The 17,659-nt window shown below is 45.7% G+C and overlaps 5 protein-coding genes across 6 annotated transcripts; 3 read left to right on the forward strand and 2 right to left on the reverse strand.

Moving 5' to 3' along the window:
* The first annotated feature begins 270 nt into the window (after window positions 1-270).
* Window positions 271-2,600, forward strand: Cyp313a4 (Cytochrome P450 313a4). Of its 2 annotated transcripts, none has more exons than XM_086840387.1 (7): window positions 271-624; window positions 683-880; window positions 936-1,121; window positions 1,194-1,266; window positions 1,312-1,438; window positions 1,500-2,088; window positions 2,157-2,600. In XM_086840387.1, the coding sequence occupies exons 1-7, from the start codon at window positions 471-473 to the stop codon at window positions 2,315-2,317; spliced, it is 1,488 nt and encodes a 495-aa protein (XP_086696513.1). In that variant the 5' UTR covers window positions 271-470; the 3' UTR covers window positions 2,318-2,600. The 2 variants fall into 2 exon arrangements, with proteins under 2 accessions (XP_086696513.1, XP_086696514.1); XM_086840388.1 differs by having other exon boundaries at window positions 382-624; window positions 1,332-1,438.
* Window positions 2,601-2,790: 190 nt separating this feature from the next.
* mbo (Nuclear pore complex protein Nup88) lies at window positions 2,791-5,171 on the forward strand. The gene has a single exon (XM_020955981.2). It carries the CDS (start codon window positions 2,929-2,931, stop codon window positions 5,056-5,058), a length of 2,130 nt encoding a protein of 709 aa, XP_020811640.2. The 5' UTR covers window positions 2,791-2,928; the 3' UTR covers window positions 5,059-5,171.
* Window positions 5,172-5,214: 43 nt separating this feature from the next.
* Window positions 5,215-6,192, forward strand: LOC110186711 (uncharacterized). The gene is made up of 2 exons (XM_020955983.2): window positions 5,215-5,451; window positions 5,669-6,192. The coding sequence occupies exons 1-2, from the start codon at window positions 5,348-5,350 to the stop codon at window positions 5,847-5,849; spliced, it is 285 nt and encodes a 94-aa protein (XP_020811642.2). The 5' UTR covers window positions 5,215-5,347; the 3' UTR covers window positions 5,850-6,192.
* Window positions 5,879-7,539, reverse strand: Gnmt (Glycine N-methyltransferase). Its single transcript, XM_020955982.2, has 4 exons — window positions 7,101-7,539; window positions 6,871-6,998; window positions 6,550-6,806; window positions 5,879-6,231 (listed from the first exon to the last, which is right to left on the reverse strand). The coding sequence occupies exons 1-4, from the start codon at window positions 7,313-7,315 to the stop codon at window positions 5,962-5,964; spliced, it is 870 nt and encodes a 289-aa protein (XP_020811641.1). The 5' UTR covers window positions 7,316-7,539; the 3' UTR covers window positions 5,879-5,961.
* A 626-nt stretch (window positions 7,540-8,165) lies between these two features.
* On the reverse strand, window positions 8,166-14,008 carry LOC110186828 (uncharacterized). Its single transcript, XM_020956116.2, has 7 exons — window positions 13,750-14,008; window positions 11,476-11,839; window positions 11,173-11,417; window positions 10,295-11,113; window positions 9,895-10,192; window positions 9,562-9,839; window positions 8,166-9,489 (listed from the first exon to the last, which is right to left on the reverse strand). Exons 1-7 carry the CDS (start codon window positions 13,959-13,961, stop codon window positions 8,514-8,516), a joined length of 3,192 nt encoding a protein of 1,063 aa, XP_020811775.1. The 5' UTR covers window positions 13,962-14,008; the 3' UTR covers window positions 8,166-8,513.
* Window positions 14,009-17,659: the final 3,651 nt, after the last annotated feature.

The following is a 17,659-nucleotide window of genomic DNA, read 5'->3' on the forward strand; positions in this document are numbered from 1 at the left end:
TACTAGTTCCACTCTTTACTCAGAACTAGGGACAAGGCCGATTTAAGTATTTGATGGGTTGCACAACGTAATAATTAGCACCGATTTCCCAGATCGCGTCCCAATCGATGACGTATTAGATCGATTGTATTGCCCAATTCACATTCCCAAAGTGTTTGGCGTGTCACCGCTGGCCATTAGTCAAAATTATAGCGATTTGTATGCGCGACCCCCCTTGTTGATACCAATAAAAAACGGCACACTACGACGACGGGACTCACCTAGCTCGTAGCTCTTTCTTTTTTCTTCGCTGGGGGAGTCGGGTCGATTATTGAGCACTAAGCGTGACAATAGATCGAACGCGACCCAAAGCAGGCATCACGTCCGGCTTATAAAAAGACGATCACTCTGTTGGCGCACTTCAAATCACTCGGTTGCTCGGTCGAAATCGGAATAGAAATCGGATTGTATACGAATCAAGGATTATCAGCATGCTGACTTGGACTTTATGGTGTAGCTTAGTCTTTCTCCTATGGTTCTACTTCCTGTGGAGTCGGCGCAGGTTTTACCTGTTTGCTCTCAAGGTCCCAGGGCCACTTGGATATCCCCTACTGGGCATGGCCCACTGGCTGAGCCGTCGTGAAGGTGCTCGGAAATGATACTTTGGATTATAAAGGATAATAATGTTGGTGTCTCCATGTAGATATCCTCAATTCGTTTGCCATCTTTCTGGAGAAGCATGGCTCTGTTATATTCTCATGGCTTGGACCCATTCCTTTTATGATTGTCAGCGATCCACAGGTGATTCAGGATATATTCACCTCGCCGCACTGCATCAATAAGGGCATCATCTACAAGGCGGTGGACGATGGAGCCGGCATGGGACTATTTAGCTTAAAGGGTGTGTGTGTTTGGTAGAGAATATGTTTTAGTTACTCATCTACGACTTCGCCTAGATCCTTCCTGGAGCATCCATCGCAAGTTGCTGAATCCCGCCTTTAGCCACAAGGTTCTACTCAGTTTCCTGCCCATTTTCAACCGAGAGACGGCTTTGCTTTTGGATCAACTGAAGCCTCTGGAGAACGATGGAGAGAAGGATCTTATACCACTGCTACAGAGCTTTACCTTGAGCGTAGCTACGCGTAAGTTACTCAACGAGTCCTTCTTCCTTAGAGCTTGTCCATTTAATATTGCTTTTATTCTGTATTATAAAGAAACCACTATGGGAAGCGATGCAAAGAGCGAAGAGAACTTTAGGAGCAACTCCCTGCTGGAACGGTATCAATGGTGAGTGTTGAACGAGATTCGGACTGCTGCATTATGCATTAATAGTGCTCTGAACACCATGGCAGATATGTGCTTCTCGCCGTGGCTCAATAGCCGATTTATACGCCAGTTGGTTGGCAAGGAATCGCAGTACTACCAGGCCAAGACCGAGATCCGTGAGTTTATCAAAAAGGTAAGGGTCCCGCAGGATATCTTAGCCAACTTTATTGATACTTTCTCTTAATCCCTTTCAGCTCATCCAGAAAAAGATGATCGCAGATGCAAAGGAATCGTCATTGTCATCCATCCAATCCAGTGACAAGAACATATTTCTCAACGTAGCCACGGATCTACTAAGACGGGGTGTGTTTAGCTGGAAAAATGTGGTGGACGAGTCCAATATAATTGTTTTCGGAGCCTTCGAGACCACGGCAAATACCGTTTACTATACCCTAATGCTGTTGGCCATGTTTCCTGAATACCAAGAGAAGGCCTTCGAGGAGATACGCAGCCTGTTCCCAAATACCGGAGACTTCGAAGTGACCTATACTGATATTCAGCAGATGGTGTATCTGGACTTGATCCTGAACGAATCAATGCGTGTTGTGCCGCCAGTGCCTGTAGTATCTCGACAAACTTCGCAGGATCTAAAGTTGTCCAACGGAATTGTGATACCTCAGGGGGTTCAGATAGCCATCGACATGTTCCACATGCACCGGAGCAAGAAAATATGGGGACCCGAGGCAGAGACCTTTAATCCTGATCACTTTTTGCCCCACAATATGCAGGATAAGCACCCATACGCATTCATACCCTTTACCAAGGGTATCAGGAATTGCATAGGTAGATTTATATATTTTTCAGAAACTGAAATGTCTTTAATTCAATAATTATTTGACTTTTAATTTCAGGTTGGAGATATGCTTTAATTTCGGCTAAAGTGACACTGGCCAAATTGTTAAGAAATTACAAGTTTAGGACAAGCTTTCCCTTTGAGGATCTTTATTTCGTGGAGGATATAACACTGAAGCTGAAAGTTGTGCCACTCATAGAGATCCAAAAACGAATCTAAATGTGGTTGTTACTAATATATTAAATATTAATTAAGCTTGATTAGTAAACATTTAAATTCCAACCGGCGTTGGTTGTAAATAAATATCTTAGGGAATTAGATATTTCGGGTTATAGAATTATATCTATAATCATCCAGGCAAAACTATTTGTATTAATTATTTTTTATCCCTTATCATTTTAAGAGACTCTTATTCATTTTTCTTAATTTTTTAAAGCTCTGTTAAAAATGTTCTTAAGAAAATTTAAGCATGATGAAATAAATACAATTACATACCCTAAAATTATGAAATTTACTAACTAACCCAGCAGTTTTTTTTGCTTTATTTATTTATTATTTAATAATATTCTGTCAGGACCTTGTAACATTTCCGGTTTTTGAATTTGTTTCTAGCACTTTTTTTTATTACGTTTCTGTTAACTGTTACGTTTTGGATTACGTTACTATGCGTAAAAGTGTGCCCAGCTGCCAAGCAGGAAATATCCGGTGGCAGAACATTTTAAAATTCAGTCCGGTCACGCTTTTGTTCAAAACGCTAATTTTATTCAGAAGTTTGTTTAAGTTTACGTTTTTGTTTATTCTGTTTATGAGCGTGACATAAACTAAGGACCATGTCGCTCACAGATATTTTGGAACTAAACAAGGAGGAATTATTCGAGAAGATCCGCCATGGCCTGCCGCTGGTGCAAAAAACCCAAAACTTGCTGGACTGCAAGGACGACCTGCTGTTCGCCTGGGACGCAAAGGACAGCTGCCTGCTAGTGCGCAACTGGCGTGCCTCGCTAACGGATCCGGAGGGCAAGCATGCCTCCGGCGGCATACAGTGTCAGACGCTTATACCGGCCAACGCCGTGGGCCTAGATGTGGACCGCGTGCTGGCTTCCAACGAGGGGTCTTTGGTGGCGCTGGGTGGTCCGCGCGGCGTTACCATCCTCGAGCTACCACGCCGCTGGGGCCCCGACGGTTACTTCAAGGACGGCAAGGCGAAGATCACATGCCGCACATTCAGCCTGGATACACAGCTGTTCCAGAACAGCCCACTGGAGGTGCGCCAAATCCGCTGGCATCCGCACTCAGTCTCCGACTCCACACTGCTGGTGCTGCTTAACAACAACACCATTCGCGTCTACAACCACGCCAAGTTGCGCCATGTGTGGCAAGTGGGTCCCTCAGTAATGCGGGGCACGTCCAACACCTCTCTCACCGACTTTGGTGAGGTGGCCGTCGACTTTGACATTGCTCCGGCAGTCAAGCCCCGTAATGCAGATCAGGATAATGTAACTACGGTCGACACTACAGCCAGTCAGAGAAACCAGACCTTGCAGGCGGCGAAATCCGTGCAGAAGCAGGCGAAGATCGAGTGGCCCGTGTTGGTGCTGCGCGAGAACGGCAACATCTATATCCTACTGACTGGCCTAGACTCGGAGAAGACGCGTCTGCAGGGCCCCATTACCATTACGCCCCAAGCTCGCGACAATTATGGTCTAGAGTCGTGCGCCCTTATGGTCATTCCTTCGCTGCCGCCTACCGTGGTGATGGCCGAATCCAATGGAAAGCTGCATCATGCCTTGCTCATGGAGGCGGAGGCCGCCGAGCATTCGTTCAACGAGGTGGATGACTTTGTACTAATCGAGCCCGCCGAGTATGTCATACACGTTTTGGAGACAGTGGAATTGGAGCTGGGTCTCTCGTCATCTTCGAAAACTGGAGCTGGGACCGCCTACAACTGCCCCATCCACTTGAAACGTGATCTGATAAACGAGCTACGGTACTTTGCCTACCACAACGCCGGCCTGCATGTGGTCACCGTGAGCTTCATCTCAGAGTTGCAGCGCTACCTAGACAGCGAGGCCGAACATGATAGACTAGAGTTGACCGCCTCTTCCCGTGCGGAGTACATCTTGTGCACCAAGTTCAACTCTAGCGCGGAAATTAACGCTGTCTTGGGCATCGCCCTTCTGCAGATGCCTGCTGGAGTGGTCATCCTGCTGGGCAGCGGTCAGGTGGTCAGTCTCAAGCTGGTTATCGATCCCCAGCTACTGGTGACACCCAGTGAGCACACGAAGACCGGCCTGGATATTGATGAACAGGAGAGTGGACCGTCGTTTGTGGACACGATCAAGTCGCTGTTGCAACGCAGTGTCAACCAGCCAATACTGGCGGATAAGCTCTCCTCGCCCTCCGCGCAGGAGAGCTACGAGCTGCTCAACCAAGCAATAGATGTGCTTCGCGAACAGTACCTGAAACGCCACGACCTGGTGAGCACCGCGTTTGCACGCCACATCAACCAGATCCAGCTAAAGAAAGAGCAGCAGCTCCAGGAAATCCAGGATCTGGAACAGGAACGCGAGCTGATCAGCGAGCGTGCCCACAAGCTGGCCGAACGCTTTGAGGAGATAAGTTACAACCAGGAGCTGCTTGTCCGGAAATGCTACAACCTGATGAAGCAGGCCAATGCTGCGCTGCCGAACCATATTGTCGCCGAGCGTGAGTTCTCCCAGGAGGTGACGCGCCTCAACACGGTCACAAAGGGCTTGGCGGCCAGTTTGGATGCAGCCAAAAAGTCCCTCAACAAACAGCGCTATCATATCGCCAAGAGTCAGGAGGAGCTCAAACAGAATGCGTACGAGCTGCCGGAGAACCAGCACCGCACCATAAAGGAGATTCTGACCCAACTGACCGGCGAAATCAATCGCCAGATCATCGACGTTAAGCGCATCAACAAGATAGTTGGCATGTGACGACACACTCTTGTGATTCGCCACGATTCCGTTGATAAAGTAAAGCTGAACTGGTGTAAAGGAACTGAAACCTATTAATAATAAAATAAACACTTTGTCGATTAAGTCCCCAAGCTGGCTTAGTTTTTTTTCTTTCTCTTTCTCTTGATTATTTTTGTATTCGGCGGCATGTTAATGAAATTGCGTCAGAGGTGTAGGCCAGACGATCCTCCATTTGATATTGTATTTAAAACTTAAATACGGTATACTGTGTTAAAGAACAAGCGGGAGAACAGTCTACTTCATAAGAATGTATTATAGCGCCGATGAAATTTGTTGTGCAGGAAGGAACCAAAATAAACGTTTTATAACAATTATTAAAAGAGAAAAAAGTAACAAATACTATGATTCAATGTTGGTATTTTTCCGTACTATAAAGTCAAATCTTTACATTTTCTTGAAAACTTTTGTAACCAGATTCAAGCAGAGAAAAATTAGACCTTAATAGAATTTTTCCTGTATTTGATTGTAATTCGCCTTTCGAGCATTTAGCCTCTCTTTAAATCGAAATATTTGCAACGCTAATTCGTAGCCCATACCTTTTGTGTTTTCGATTTTATTTACGTTTCAGTTGTCAGTCTGAAACTGACTTTGGCGGAAGCGAGATGACGTCGACCCTACTGACTACCCTATCCAGTCTGTATACCGGACTGTTCAACTTTGTGAAGGCGAAAGTACCCTTTGTAATCGAGGCAGCCATGGTTACCCTGTGCTTCGCCTCCATTGTGGGGCGGTACTGCATTCTGGCTTAGAAGGAGGGAATTTGGAAGACGACTCTGTGTGCTTTCGAGGAACTTTATAATGTATATTTATGTAGATGTGTGTTCTGTGACCTTATGTGGAATACAAACTAATTTCTTAAACCTATACCTCGGGCTTCTCGATCAGGTGGATGTAGAAGGCAGGATTCTTTACCAGGCTCATCTCTTTGAAGTCGCCGTACAGCTGGTGCTTGGCCTTCTCCGAAAAGATTTCGCCAAGGATCTCACGGAAGCGCTTCAGCTCGTGGGGATAGTAGGACAGGCGGAACTCGCTGGTCAGTTTGTTTCCAGCGATCAGGTAGTCCATGGAGACCAGGGCTGGCTTGCCGCAATAGAAAAGCACGGATGTCTTGATGTCCGCTGTGTGACTCGTCTGTAATAAGTCCCAAGTCATTCGTAGAAGTTGGATTAGGTTGGATTAATTAAATCGAAAGCCGTGAAACCGATAAGGTTGATAATGATGGGGAAATCTGTGAGCGATGCAATTGCTCTTGGATCGAAAACAAGATCAGCAGCAGCAGCCGCTCTTATCGCCACGATGACGCTACAGTATTTGGTTGTTTTTGAATGGAATGTGTCATTTAATAGTTTTTAATTAATATAGAAATGATGTGGCATAATTCCACTGACGAAATTCAGTATCTCTGAACATCATTTTAAATTCTTTAAATTATTAAATATAAATACTCACATTATAGTAGATGCTCTTGGCGGGCGTGGCTCCAGTCTCGAGGATATTATCATAGTTGCGGTGATCAATTAGCAGAACGCCACCTGGCTTTAGGCACTTCTCAAAGTTGCCTATGGCCTGCTTGTGCTCCCGCTGATCCCCAAAACCGTCCATCAAGTGGGCAAAGGAGTTGCCTAGGCAGATCACAGCATCGAAACCGTCCTTGATATGCTCCTGAATGTCATCGTACAGAGTCAGCCAGTTGGCCTCCTCAATGACTGCCAGATTTAAGACGATGTTATTTAGTATAGGGGTTTTTGGAGTTCCTCTCGGCTAACTCACCCCAACTGTCAAAGGCAGCCTCCTTCCGACGGTTCCAGCGCTCCTTAAGAGCATACTTTAACATCTTGTCAGAAGCATCAACGGAAACCACCTCGAACCCAGCCTCCACAAGCATAAGAGAGTCGACACTGGAAAAAAATATTTAAATGATTTAGAATACGAAGGCTATTTTATGCAAAAATAAGTCGAAACCTTAATTTTTTCCAAGGCCATCTCTCCTCATGACTTACCCCGTTCCACAGGCCACATCTAGGACCCGCTTGCAGCCCTTCTTCCGCAACATATCGATCAGGAAGTTCTTGTAGTTGTCCGTACGGGAGTTCTTGTCTCCGATAAAGATCTCCCACACCTTGGCGGCCTTGCCATCGGCATACTGGTCCCGGACTCCTTCGGCGGAGATGCCATCGGAACGGGAAACGAACACACTATCAGCGGAGGTGGTCATGGTCTCTGGTCTCTGGGTTTGTCAGCTCTGGGCGGCAGATCGCAGCGAAATGAATTCCATCTCCGTACGCACCCACCACGTTAGCTCTCCACGCGAGATGGGGTGTCCAGAAGCCAACAGCTGGTGCTACATACATAGGCCACACCGAGCAGTAGTCAGCAGTCCGTAATCTTATCAATCCCGCCCGCTTTGACGTGCGCCCTGCGATGGCGGTAGCGGCGAGAGCTTCAACATCTGGTCCCGGCGGAACGTGTTTCGCCAGCGGGGCTTTCGCTTTTGGGTCTCTGCCCCTGACCCTGACCCTCCGGTTGTGATTAGCCAGTGCCGACGGCGATCGCATCCCGTGGTCAAAAATAGAATGACAGAGCACTATATCTAAGCAAGTGAGTGGTACAGTGAATGCTCTAATAATGAACAGGCAATAAGAGTGATATGCATCTTGACAAGGATATGAGACTTTTACATATAAGTTAGCGTCGGCACCCAATAGGATTTAAAGCACTTATGTTTTCTTCGTCCCTGCGGTCATCAAAAAACTTAATCGTTTATTGATCTTATAAAAATCTACATAAGATAAAGTTATAAAAGTCTTTGTAACAATCAACACAAGATAAAGTTACTTTAACTTAAAAAGTTCCTTCTTTATAGTCTTTACTATATATCGTATGAGCTCAACAATGACTTGTATATTTTCCTAGAATTTCCCCACGTGCTGTTATAATTAAATAAATAAAAACAGTGAATATTGTTTTTTTTTTTTAATAGTTGATATTTTCAAATAAGTTTAATCACTCTCTGCAATTATTTTGTTTACACTTATTTTCAATCTTTCCCGAATGAAATCTTCATATGTTGATGTAAAACATGTTTTTATTTGTATTTAATAATATTAAATCATATATTATAAATATTGCACTGCTTTTAAATCAAGGAATCTGGTCCTTCCAATGGTTGGTCTTTATATTGCACCTCGAGTTTCTATGGATTAGATCTTAGAGATTAAGTCACACTGGATGTTCTATAGGAGGTACTTATGCTAGACATGATTACGTTTCGCAAGATAATTGATCCGCTTTGAATTACTGGCGATAATTGTCTTGGGAAACATAAGCCGTAAATGAATTACTATTAAATATGTAGTATATATGAGTATGTAGTCTTATGTGCTATGTACATCGTAACTATTCCGAACCCACATCTATGGCAAGTAACCCAGCGAGTCCTCCAGGGAGGCACTCACTGCCCGCATCGACTGGTAGCTGCCCATGCGGCTCCTGCTGGCGCTGCTACGAATGGAGGCTGCCTTGGCCTCCATGGCCTTGATGTTGGCCAGCAGATTGTCTGCGCTACCGCCTCCTGCCAAGCCTATGCTCTTGCCCAGAGGCATGGCCAGGGGTAGGCCTCCGCCCAAGCGATCCGTGCTGAAGGACTCTCGGGTACGGTACGAGGACCTTCTGGAGGAGGCTTGCGATCGACAGCTGCCATTGCCCAACCGGGATCCCAGTCCCGCTGTTACCGCCCCCTTTGGCGGGCACAAGCTCTTGATGTCCGTCGTCTGACTGAGTTTCATATCAGCAAACACAGCTGCCGCCTCCACGCTCTTCTTTACGCTGAGAGCCTCATGGGGCTGCACCGGCTGCCCGCTACCGCTGATGTTGAAGAGCTCGTAGTCTAAGCCCAGTTTCTCCGAGGGCTTGGTCTTTCGCGGAGCCCCACTTGCCCCTCCTGGACGGGACTTGCGCTGTTGTTGGGATAGGGAATCCTCACTGATGGCTGCCGCCGCCGAGGAACGCTGTCGGCGCTGGGTGCGCTTGCAGTAGCACTTGCTGGCGCTCACACAACTGTCAGAATCGCAGGACGTGGTCGTGTCCGTGTGCGTATTATTGGCTGAGTCGCGCTCCAGAGAACTGGCCGGCTCCTCCTCCACCATTGAACAGTAGCACTTGTCGTCTGAACGGCAAGAGATCAGCGAGTGCCGGTTGGTGGCCGTAGTTCCGGTTCCACTTTGATTTGCTGATGGCTTCCGGGTGGGCGAGGCCAGTGCCATGTTACGTTCGTTTTTCTGGCGCAGCTTGTGGTTCAGGTGCTCGGTGCGCAGGCTGCAATAGCAGCGATCGGCCGAGGCACAGGCACAGGACTCGGAGTCGTAGCTGCACTCCGAACAGGACACGTACCTGAGGGGGATTGGGGTTAAATAACTTTAATGACTTTTACTGGGAGTTTAGGAGCTTCAAGCGAGAACCTACCCGCTGCTGCTATTCCGATTGAGTCCCTGGGTATGCTCGTTCCTTACTACGGAGACGTCGGAGCCACTGGTGGCCGCCCTGTTCCTTTGATGCTGTTGCTGCGCATGGCTGATGGGTGGGCCAATGATGATGGGCGCACTGATCTTGCGTTTGTCCAGGCTGCCCTCTTTGGCCTTAACAGCCGGCTTGGCGAGCTTTCCGCGGCAGGAACGGAACTGACCCAGCTGGAAGACCTTCTTCAGGCTCTTGGTTCCAAAGAAACTAGTCTTTGGCTTCTTCTGGGGAGAGAGGAAAGTTACCCAAAGGTTAGGAAAGTCAAGAGCTGAGACCCACCTGTGAACCATTGACACTCGCCTTGCGCTTCTGCTTCTTTTTCTTCTGTCGCCGCATTATGTTCTTGGAGCGCTGAAAGAGCTCGTCCTGGGTGAGGGTCACGGCCAGCTTGAGCAGGAATTCCTTGTAGATGGGCTTCAGGTCGTTAAAGGACATACCGTCGGCATCGATGATGGCGTACAGGATGTCGTCCAGCGAGTGCAGGTTCTCGTGCAGTCGAAATTCGTTAAACAGCTCGCTGAAACCAAGTGGGGAACTAGAAGCACAATTCAAGCGATGCCAATCAACCAGGCCAAACCTTCTCCCCCAGATTGCAAACAGACTGCTGCCCGCACCCAGGGACAGGAGTAGTTGGGGTTTCCCAACTACCCCTGCCCCCCAGTTCGGTGACAATACTCACCCTCCTCCGCCTCCGCCACCGCCGCCGAGTTTGCCGGAATGCCGCCTCGCAGCCCGCGATTTGTAGCGCGTCAGACCACCGGTGTTGAGGAAGCTTCCAGATCTGGGAATGGCCACTCGTGTGAGTATGTCTCCATTGACTGGTGCCACGTCCACGCTCGACGAGAGGTCTGGCCCAGAAGAGGCTTTCTTGCCGGAATGTGCACCCTGATGCAAGCGGGTCACGTGACCATTGCCGCACACAATGCTGCCACTGCGGGAGGGGGTGCCACCACCTCCGTTTCGGTGACCTCCCGAACCGGGCACTGTCGTCGGCACTGGTGGAGCCCTCTTGGACTTGTGAGATTTGCGACGACGCTCCTCTGTGGAGGTCTCCAGCTCAGCGGCCTCGTTGATGACATTACTGTGGGAGCTCAAGGAGCTACTCGATATCCGCTTCTTTCTTCCCGAGCGGGAGGGAGTTCCTGCCACGCTGGTGCTCCCCCGAAAGGAGCTACGCCTTCCGTTGGCGCTAGGCACAATCTGGGAGCGGGATAGATAGTTGGAGCTCGCGAGGGCCGAGCTGCTCGCAATGCTAATGCAGCTGACACCATTTTGCTGACGGGGAGCTCTTCGCGGAGTGTTCCGCCGCGAACTGGTGCTCACGTGGGCCATCAGGCTCTGGTAGAGCGTGGCTGCGATCACAATGGCATCTTCGGTGCTCTTGCAGATAAAACCATGGCACTCGAGCACCTTGGGCGAGTTGGCCGAGCGCATGACCACCGCAAAGATGGGTGCATGCACATGGATGCTGTGCTCCACCGCCAGTTGCTCGCTGGAGCTGATGGACGGAAAATATTGTTAGCTTTGGACTATCAGGAATAGTGTAAGTAGACCCACCTCAATGGCTGGAACAGGGCAGTCTTGTCTATGTTCTCCGGATCGGTTATCAGGGGTAGAAAGGCCGCGCCACCATCGTCGTCAGAAATGACGAACTTCACCGCCGACCACACGGCTATGTTGTGGAAGGGCGTGATGAGGGCCTCGCCTTCCTCCGAACCATCCGCTCCACAAGCTATGGAGAGGGTGCTGATCTTTACCCGCAGTCCGGTGGCACAGATATCCAGCGATCCAGAGTTGAGCTTCTAAGAAATAAATCAGACAATCAATAAACCCATACAGTCCTCCTAAAAGTCATCCTACCTTCTTGGTCACCTCGCTTAGATATAGCTGACGCAGTGGCTCTTGGAGACCCTGCAGGCTGGTCACCTTGTCCTTCAGCGGTAGGGCGCCCAGGCAGGTAACCTCGAAGCTACTGGTAGCGTCCTTAGCCACGTCCGTGAATAGCTGCTCGATCTGGGCCTGCACACTGTTGCTGATCCGCTGCACATCCTTCTTGGCCGCCTCGGCCAGCACCTTGGCCGACTGTCCATTGTCCTGGAGGAAGCTGCTGAGGGAGCGTGGCGTGTCGCCACTGGTGCTGGCCAACTCACTGCGCCCATACATGATGATGGAGCGAGTGCGATGCGATCCGCGGGGATCGTCAAGGCGGCTGCTTCGCATGGATCTGGGTTAGGAGGAAGTAGAGGATTGTAAAATAGGAAGAGCAAAGCCAAGTATATGTTTCTGAAACTAGTTTGGGATGTGGAGCATTGGAGTCTTCCGCCCCTACAGAAAGTTCTCACTCACTTTAAAAACTGTATTCATGTAATTAAAGCAGCTTCGGATTAGAGGTTTCCTGTTTTTGAATATTGAAAGGTAAACATGAACAATTCCATAAACATTTCTTATTTAATCACTAAAATCCAAATAAACTCATTAGTCAGGTTACGTTTCCTGATCTATACAACTTAAAAACTTACTTAATTCGCTTTGTTTTAAGATCTTAGCTATTACCTGTGTTCTTAGCAAGTTTAAATTTCAGCTTAAGAGAGCTTTAAAATTTAAAGTATAAAATCAAATATATTTTTTGAATCATTAGATTAAAGACCCATTAAGTTGTGTACGCTAGAACTTCTTTTTTTCTACTAATGTTTTTTGCCGGCAGTCCTAATAAAGTTATACTATTCATTACTATGATATATCTCCAATGGTTAGTAGGGACTTTCCTGATCCATATATTTTAATTTCAGTATAAAATCGATAGGAGTGTTTATTGCTTTATTAGCTATTCGGTTCTATCCATCAAGTAGACACGTTTAGTGATGAGACCTGTGCGACAAAACGGTTCCGTTTTTGTGAAAGTTTGACTGATTATCGTAAAAGCAACCAGAGATTAGCATATTTGACTTGACTATGTCTGAACTCTAACTAGCTGGAGTTGCAATTGGCACAAGCACATCCTGCTGACCAGGTCACAGAGCCTGGGACTCGTTGAGAACCACTATGAGAGAGTTCTATGATGAGAGAACGGGATGGTCGTTGACCAATGGCCAAAAGCAGCTTAAGGTGTTCCCAATTCAAGCCATTCCGTTTACCGCTAGCTGACATAAAATCGGAAATGCTTATTTCCATAGAACGTCGAGCGTTTTGAATGGCGATGAGTTTGGAAGATGAGCTTGGGATGGGACTGGTGTGGGGATTCCACAGGTGAGTCGGGGAGCAGCAGCCTATAGTTTTCTTTCTCAATCAATTAAGTAGTTCGTCGCGAATGTGTGTCAACGACGAATATTTATCTGAAGAGCAAGTGTCGATCTATCTATGGAACATCTCGCTGAAGCTGAAGATCTTTCCCTCTTCCCCTCTTCTTTTCTTTGCAGACAATATATGGTTTTTTTAATTTTAAACTAACAGTATTTTTTTGGTTGGTTATGGAAATGCAAAACGGTAAACGCAGCAGCCGTCTTGCCATGTCTTTCGAGATCTCTCACTCTCTGTTTTTGGCTTTGGTATATTTGTATCTTTCTATCTTTGTATCTTTTTATCTTAGTTTGTGTGGTTTCGAGAACGAAAGTGTGCTGGGTGGCCAATGGAAATGAGAGTGTTGGTGCAGAGAAAGAATTATTAACAGCGAATTACCAGAAATAATCAAGAAACTTAATTAAAATCCTTCTTAAAATGTTTCAAATATTCTTAAAGAACATTTCGTCATATGAATGAAAAAAGTAGTTTCGTTTATTTTGAGTCTGCCAGTTAATATATAATAATAAAATTAATATTTTATTAATAATAAAATAAACACAAAAGGATTTTTAGTCAGAATTCTAGTCATTAATTTATGGAAATTCTGAAGAACCTTTTAGGTTACTTCTTTAAGTTAACCTTTCTTGGCTTTACCTACTTTGATTATTATTCTAAAATAATATTTTCGCTCTGTGTACACTTAAAGACTAATTGATTTGTTTTGGCCCAAGATCGAGAGCGAGGCTAATGGGGAAAACACACCTCCCCGGGGTCTGTGTCTGCTTGCAATTATCACTGAATGGAAGTTTCACCCCGTGACCCGTAACCCGAAAGAAATTTTAAAGGGAAACTCACCTGGAATCGTCGAACATGAGATCGATCTTTAGTTTGTAAATCGAATTGCGGCTGACACTCGAATTATTTTCGAGCTGATCGCCGTCCAGGAGCCGAAAGCCGGAAGAGTGGCTGTTGCTGTGACTGCCGCCGGTGGGTTTGCCACGAGACCGGGCCGCGTTCATTTTGGGAACGGCCACCACGGATTGGGAGTCCACCTTGCAGGTGACCATGCTCCTCCTCTCAGGCTAGAGGGGGCTTTTGGATGTGATAAGCACACGCGGAATGCCGCGGTGGCGGATGCAAATCGCTGTTTGCACTTCACTTCTGTTTCACTCTCCGCGAATGGTTTGTCTTTAGTTTTTATTGTTTGGTTTTCTTTCTTTATTGCTTTTTGTTGCTGTTTCTTTTGGAGTTGTATTTTTTGGCTAGTGTTTTTTTAATTTGTATGCAATTAGCGGTGAATGCAATCCGTTTAAGCGCAATGAACGCTAATTTTCAACATTTTAGCGCCGCGCACTCCTCACACTTTGCATAGGGACGAACGCGAGGTGTTGCATGGCGTGCTGCAGCGGGGCTATCGTCACTCGCCTAATCATCTCTCATTGCAGCCGGCTCATTAATTAGCTGTAAGCATAAACCAAAAAACCGACAAAATGTAGCAACATTATTGGATTAGGGTGTATTGCAAAATCGGTATTTAAAAATTCACAAAAAAACTCTAGACATATATTTTCCACTTTTGGTCTGCTTTGGTCGCTGATAAATTGCGCAAAGAAATGCAATTGTTGGTTTGTATCGGAAAAAATGTTGGCTATTTTCAAACGCACCGAGTTAATTCGGCTGCATCTATGAGATACTTTCACTCCACAGAGCGAGATATATTCGCAGTAATTAGCACACACACTCAACACACACAATAAACACACACTAAACACACTGCTGAATCACATTCGTATAAGCCAATTGGAAATGCCATTTACTTGTGCCTTATTGAACTTCAACTTTAAACACTGGTAACACCGCCCAATCCGGCCAAATCCAGTGCACCTGACGGACTGGCTCTTGGCTTTTGGGATAACTAAGGTAAGGTAATCCAGGTGGGCTGCCCGGCCGGGTCCGTCTGAGTTCGTTGAATGCCACACAGCGACTGTCGATGGGGCTCAGCGGCAGAAGTCGGGCTCAAACCAGCCGGAGAAGAGAAAGAAAAAAGAGCCCAGGTGAGCTCAGGTGAGGCGACGGCGGCGGCAGTGGCAGCGGCATAACAACAATAGAGTCGTCGCTGGCGTAAGTGGGCAGCACAATGAGAATGCCCGGCCATAACCGACGAGCTTCGAGTTGGCCAAACTCTGTTTTCAAGTGTGTGATGAAGACGAACGCGTCCACACAGCCGTCGCCTTTCAACAGCCACAAAGTGATTGTGGTCCGGAATGGTGACACCGCCGATCGGGGCATTATGTATTATTATCCGTTTGGATGGACGGTTTCAGCCAACTCTATTTGCATATGGCACACACGGCGAAAAAAAAACAAAACTGCACATTATGTGGCAAAAAAGTAGCGTAAGAGGGGTTTATTCAAACCTAGTACAGGTGACCTAGGGGTCAATGTAGTTACAAAAAGAGTTTAGCAAACAGTCTAAAAATATGAAAAAATGTAACTAACAAAATTTTAAATCGTTTTTTAAATATTTCCTTGTTACCATTTAAGTTAATTTAAGTATAAATGTTATTACATTATTAATTGCTTTGTTTTGTTAATGTTTCTAAGAAATTCTCTAAACTATTTGCTAATACGATATTAATCTTTAAAATAAATCCAGAAAACTAAAAATAATACTAATAGAATATCAAAATCAACCTTTTTTAATGGTTAATTGTACCTTCCCTAAAATATTATGGATATAGATAGACAGAATAGATGATAGAATAGAAACCAAATCAACTTTTTACATTTTGTAAATAGCGTTTGAAATTCTTTTTTAAGTACTTTTTTGAAACTCTGTCAATTTCTTGCAGTGCATGTGAATGTTGTCGAGCATTTGCGCAAAGTTATTTGGGCAATGTCGCCTTCGCCGTTGCATCTCCATCTCGAACTCCAGGCCAATGTCAGTAAGGGTTCCCCCACAAAGGCCCCCGAGGGCCAATTGCAATTAAAAGGCAGCGTTGTCGCAGTGACGCCGAATGGGACGTCGTGGGTCGCCCAAATGCCGGTGGCCCGGGTTTTGCCATTTGCGCAAGCGCAGAAGCTGTGACGAGCTCGAGATTAGGAGTACCGGGGAGCCATAGAGGTGGAGAGCGAAGCTAGAGCCGGAGGCCATGTGGGGACCGAGGGAAAACTGGAAGCAGTGAAGGCATTTTCGAAATCAATGACCGTGGTCAAGTCTTACGATAATTGGAGCTGCCCGCGGTCTGTTGTACGCCTTTCTGTGTGTGTTTGCCAACATAAAATGCACTTCATTTTTTACAGAAATCGCTTGGGCACTGCTTGACAATCGAGTATAGCTGGAGAATATCTAGGGAATAGCTGAAGAATAGCTTAGAACGAAGCTCCGGATAATGAGCCTCGCAATAATAATTCATATGCATGCAATGCTATTATATGGTTGATCTTATATTTGCATTTTAAGTTGTAAATGAGAATCAACAAAGCCTCTTGTAATGGGTTTATTTCGTACTTAAACTATGTTTCTTTTTGGGTTCTATAATTAAGAATATGATAGATCTTAAACTCAGAGCTATCTTCTTTCTTTTGTTCAGTGAACACAGCCTCATAAAAAGCGTAATGAAGTAGCTTAATGGGTTCTAAATACAAAGAAAGCAAACAAAGATTTGTTGTAGTTATTTTAAAAACTTGTATTGCTTAAGCCATTGTTATAATTACAAGGACTCATAAAGCTTAAGCTTTTATTCAATCGAAAATAACTACTATATGATTATAATTAATATCCTTCCATTCCATATTGAATTACGCCTTCTCTCACTCGAATATTAATGAAACTTTTTATGATCCACGCCTGGGCATGAATAATGAATTAATATTGTGCCACATTGCTTTTGTGCTCGTAATTCAAGATGATTTCAATTAAGAAAAAAACTCCGTTTCCATTTCTCTAATAAAAACTCTTAAGCGAGCCGCCGTAAAAATCCAACTTTCCACTGGAATCCGAATCCGAGTCCGAGACTTTGAGCGATTTCCATTTTAGATTTCAATTTTGATGGCCTCTGATCGGCGGGCCAGCCATGTTTATGTTTTCGAGTGTGTTTCTTGTCAACGTTTTTCGTGCTTATTCATGAGCTAACAGTAAGACGAGTAATTAAAATTGGTCCACGTGAAACAAGAAAAGAAAAAAGAAATGCAAAACAAGGCTAATTGATGTTTATTGTGTGTCCAGAAAACTCTTACTTTTAGGGCCTAGAGGTCGTCTCTCGACCTGCCCATGTGTGTGTCTGGTTTCGTTTTTATGGCTCGAATTTGATGTTTGAGAAAACAGTTAAATTGAAGAGATAAAACAGAATCTGAACTTCGAAGAACCCGAAGAGCATACATTTTCATTTTCCCTTTCAACGGTTTATTCAAATTTCTAGAATTTTCTTTTGTCCCCTGCAGCTGGCTTTTACTTTTAAGAGAGAATTTTCATTTGAGTGCCAAACTGTTAACTGCATCCAGTCAGTGTTGATGTGATTTATTTAACAAATATATCGCTGTAACATCATACTACCGTGATCATCACTTTCTCCATTCAATTTACCAGGTTGCCTTTGCTACAGTGTCTGTTTTAAGGTTCGCTCGCATCTGCAGAGGCAACTATTTCAGAAATTAGTCGTATTTTTTGCTCAGGCAAGCTTGAAGATACAGATACAGCCAGAGGGTTGAGCCAGAGTCGGGTTGGGTGCCTGTGCCGGTGCCGGTGCCAGTGGAGATGGGTAGC

The sequence above is a fragment of the Drosophila serrata genome, unplaced genomic scaffold, assembly GCF_035046125.1.
Source record: "Drosophila serrata isolate PLE 108 unplaced genomic scaffold, ASM3504612v1 contig_382, whole genome shotgun sequence".
NCBI classification, from domain to species: Eukaryota; Metazoa; Arthropoda; class Insecta; order Diptera; family Drosophilidae; genus Drosophila; species Drosophila serrata.

Coding starts and splice junctions, on each gene's coding strand:
- Cyp313a4 (XM_086840387.1), top strand. CDS start 471: ATGCTGACTTGGACTTTATGGTGTAGCTTAGTCTTTCTCCTATGGTTC. Junction 1,439..1,499: donor TCCGTGAGTTTATCAAAAAG/GTAAGGGTCCCG, acceptor AATCCCTTTCAG/CTCATCCAGAAAAAGATGAT. Junction 2,089..2,156: donor GGGTATCAGGAATTGCATAG/GTAGATTTATAT, acceptor TTTTAATTTCAG/GTTGGAGATATGCTTTAATT.
- mbo (XM_020955981.2), top strand. CDS start 2,929: ATGTCGCTCACAGATATTTTGGAACTAAACAAGGAGGAATTATTCGAG.
- LOC110186711 (XM_020955983.2), top strand. CDS start 5,348: ATGTATTATAGCGCCGATGAAATTTGTTGTGCAGGAAGGAACCAAAAT. Junction 5,452..5,668: donor AACAAATACTATGATTCAAT/GTTGGTATTTTT, acceptor TTTACGTTTCAG/TTGTCAGTCTGAAACTGACT.
- Gnmt (XM_020955982.2), bottom strand. CDS start 7,315: ATGACCACCTCCGCTGATAGTGTGTTCGTTTCCCGTTCCGATGGCATC. Junction 6,999..7,100: donor GATGTGGCCTGTGGAACGGG/GTAAGTCATGAG, acceptor ATTTTTTTCCAG/TGTCGACTCTCTTATGCTTG. Junction 6,232..6,549: donor CCAAGAGCATCTACTATAAT/GTGAGTATTTAT, acceptor GACTTATTACAG/ACGAGTCACACAGCGGACAT.
- LOC110186828 (XM_020956116.2), bottom strand. CDS start 13,961: ATGGTCACCTGCAAGGTGGACTCCCAATCCGTGGTGGCCGTTCCCAAA. Junction 11,840..13,749: donor CTCATGTTCGACGATTCCAG/GTGAGTTTCCCT, acceptor CTCCTAACCCAG/ATCCATGCGAAGCAGCCGCC. Junction 11,418..11,475: donor TAAGCGAGGTGACCAAGAAG/GTAGGATGACTT, acceptor TTTATTTCTTAG/AAGCTCAACTCTGGATCGCT.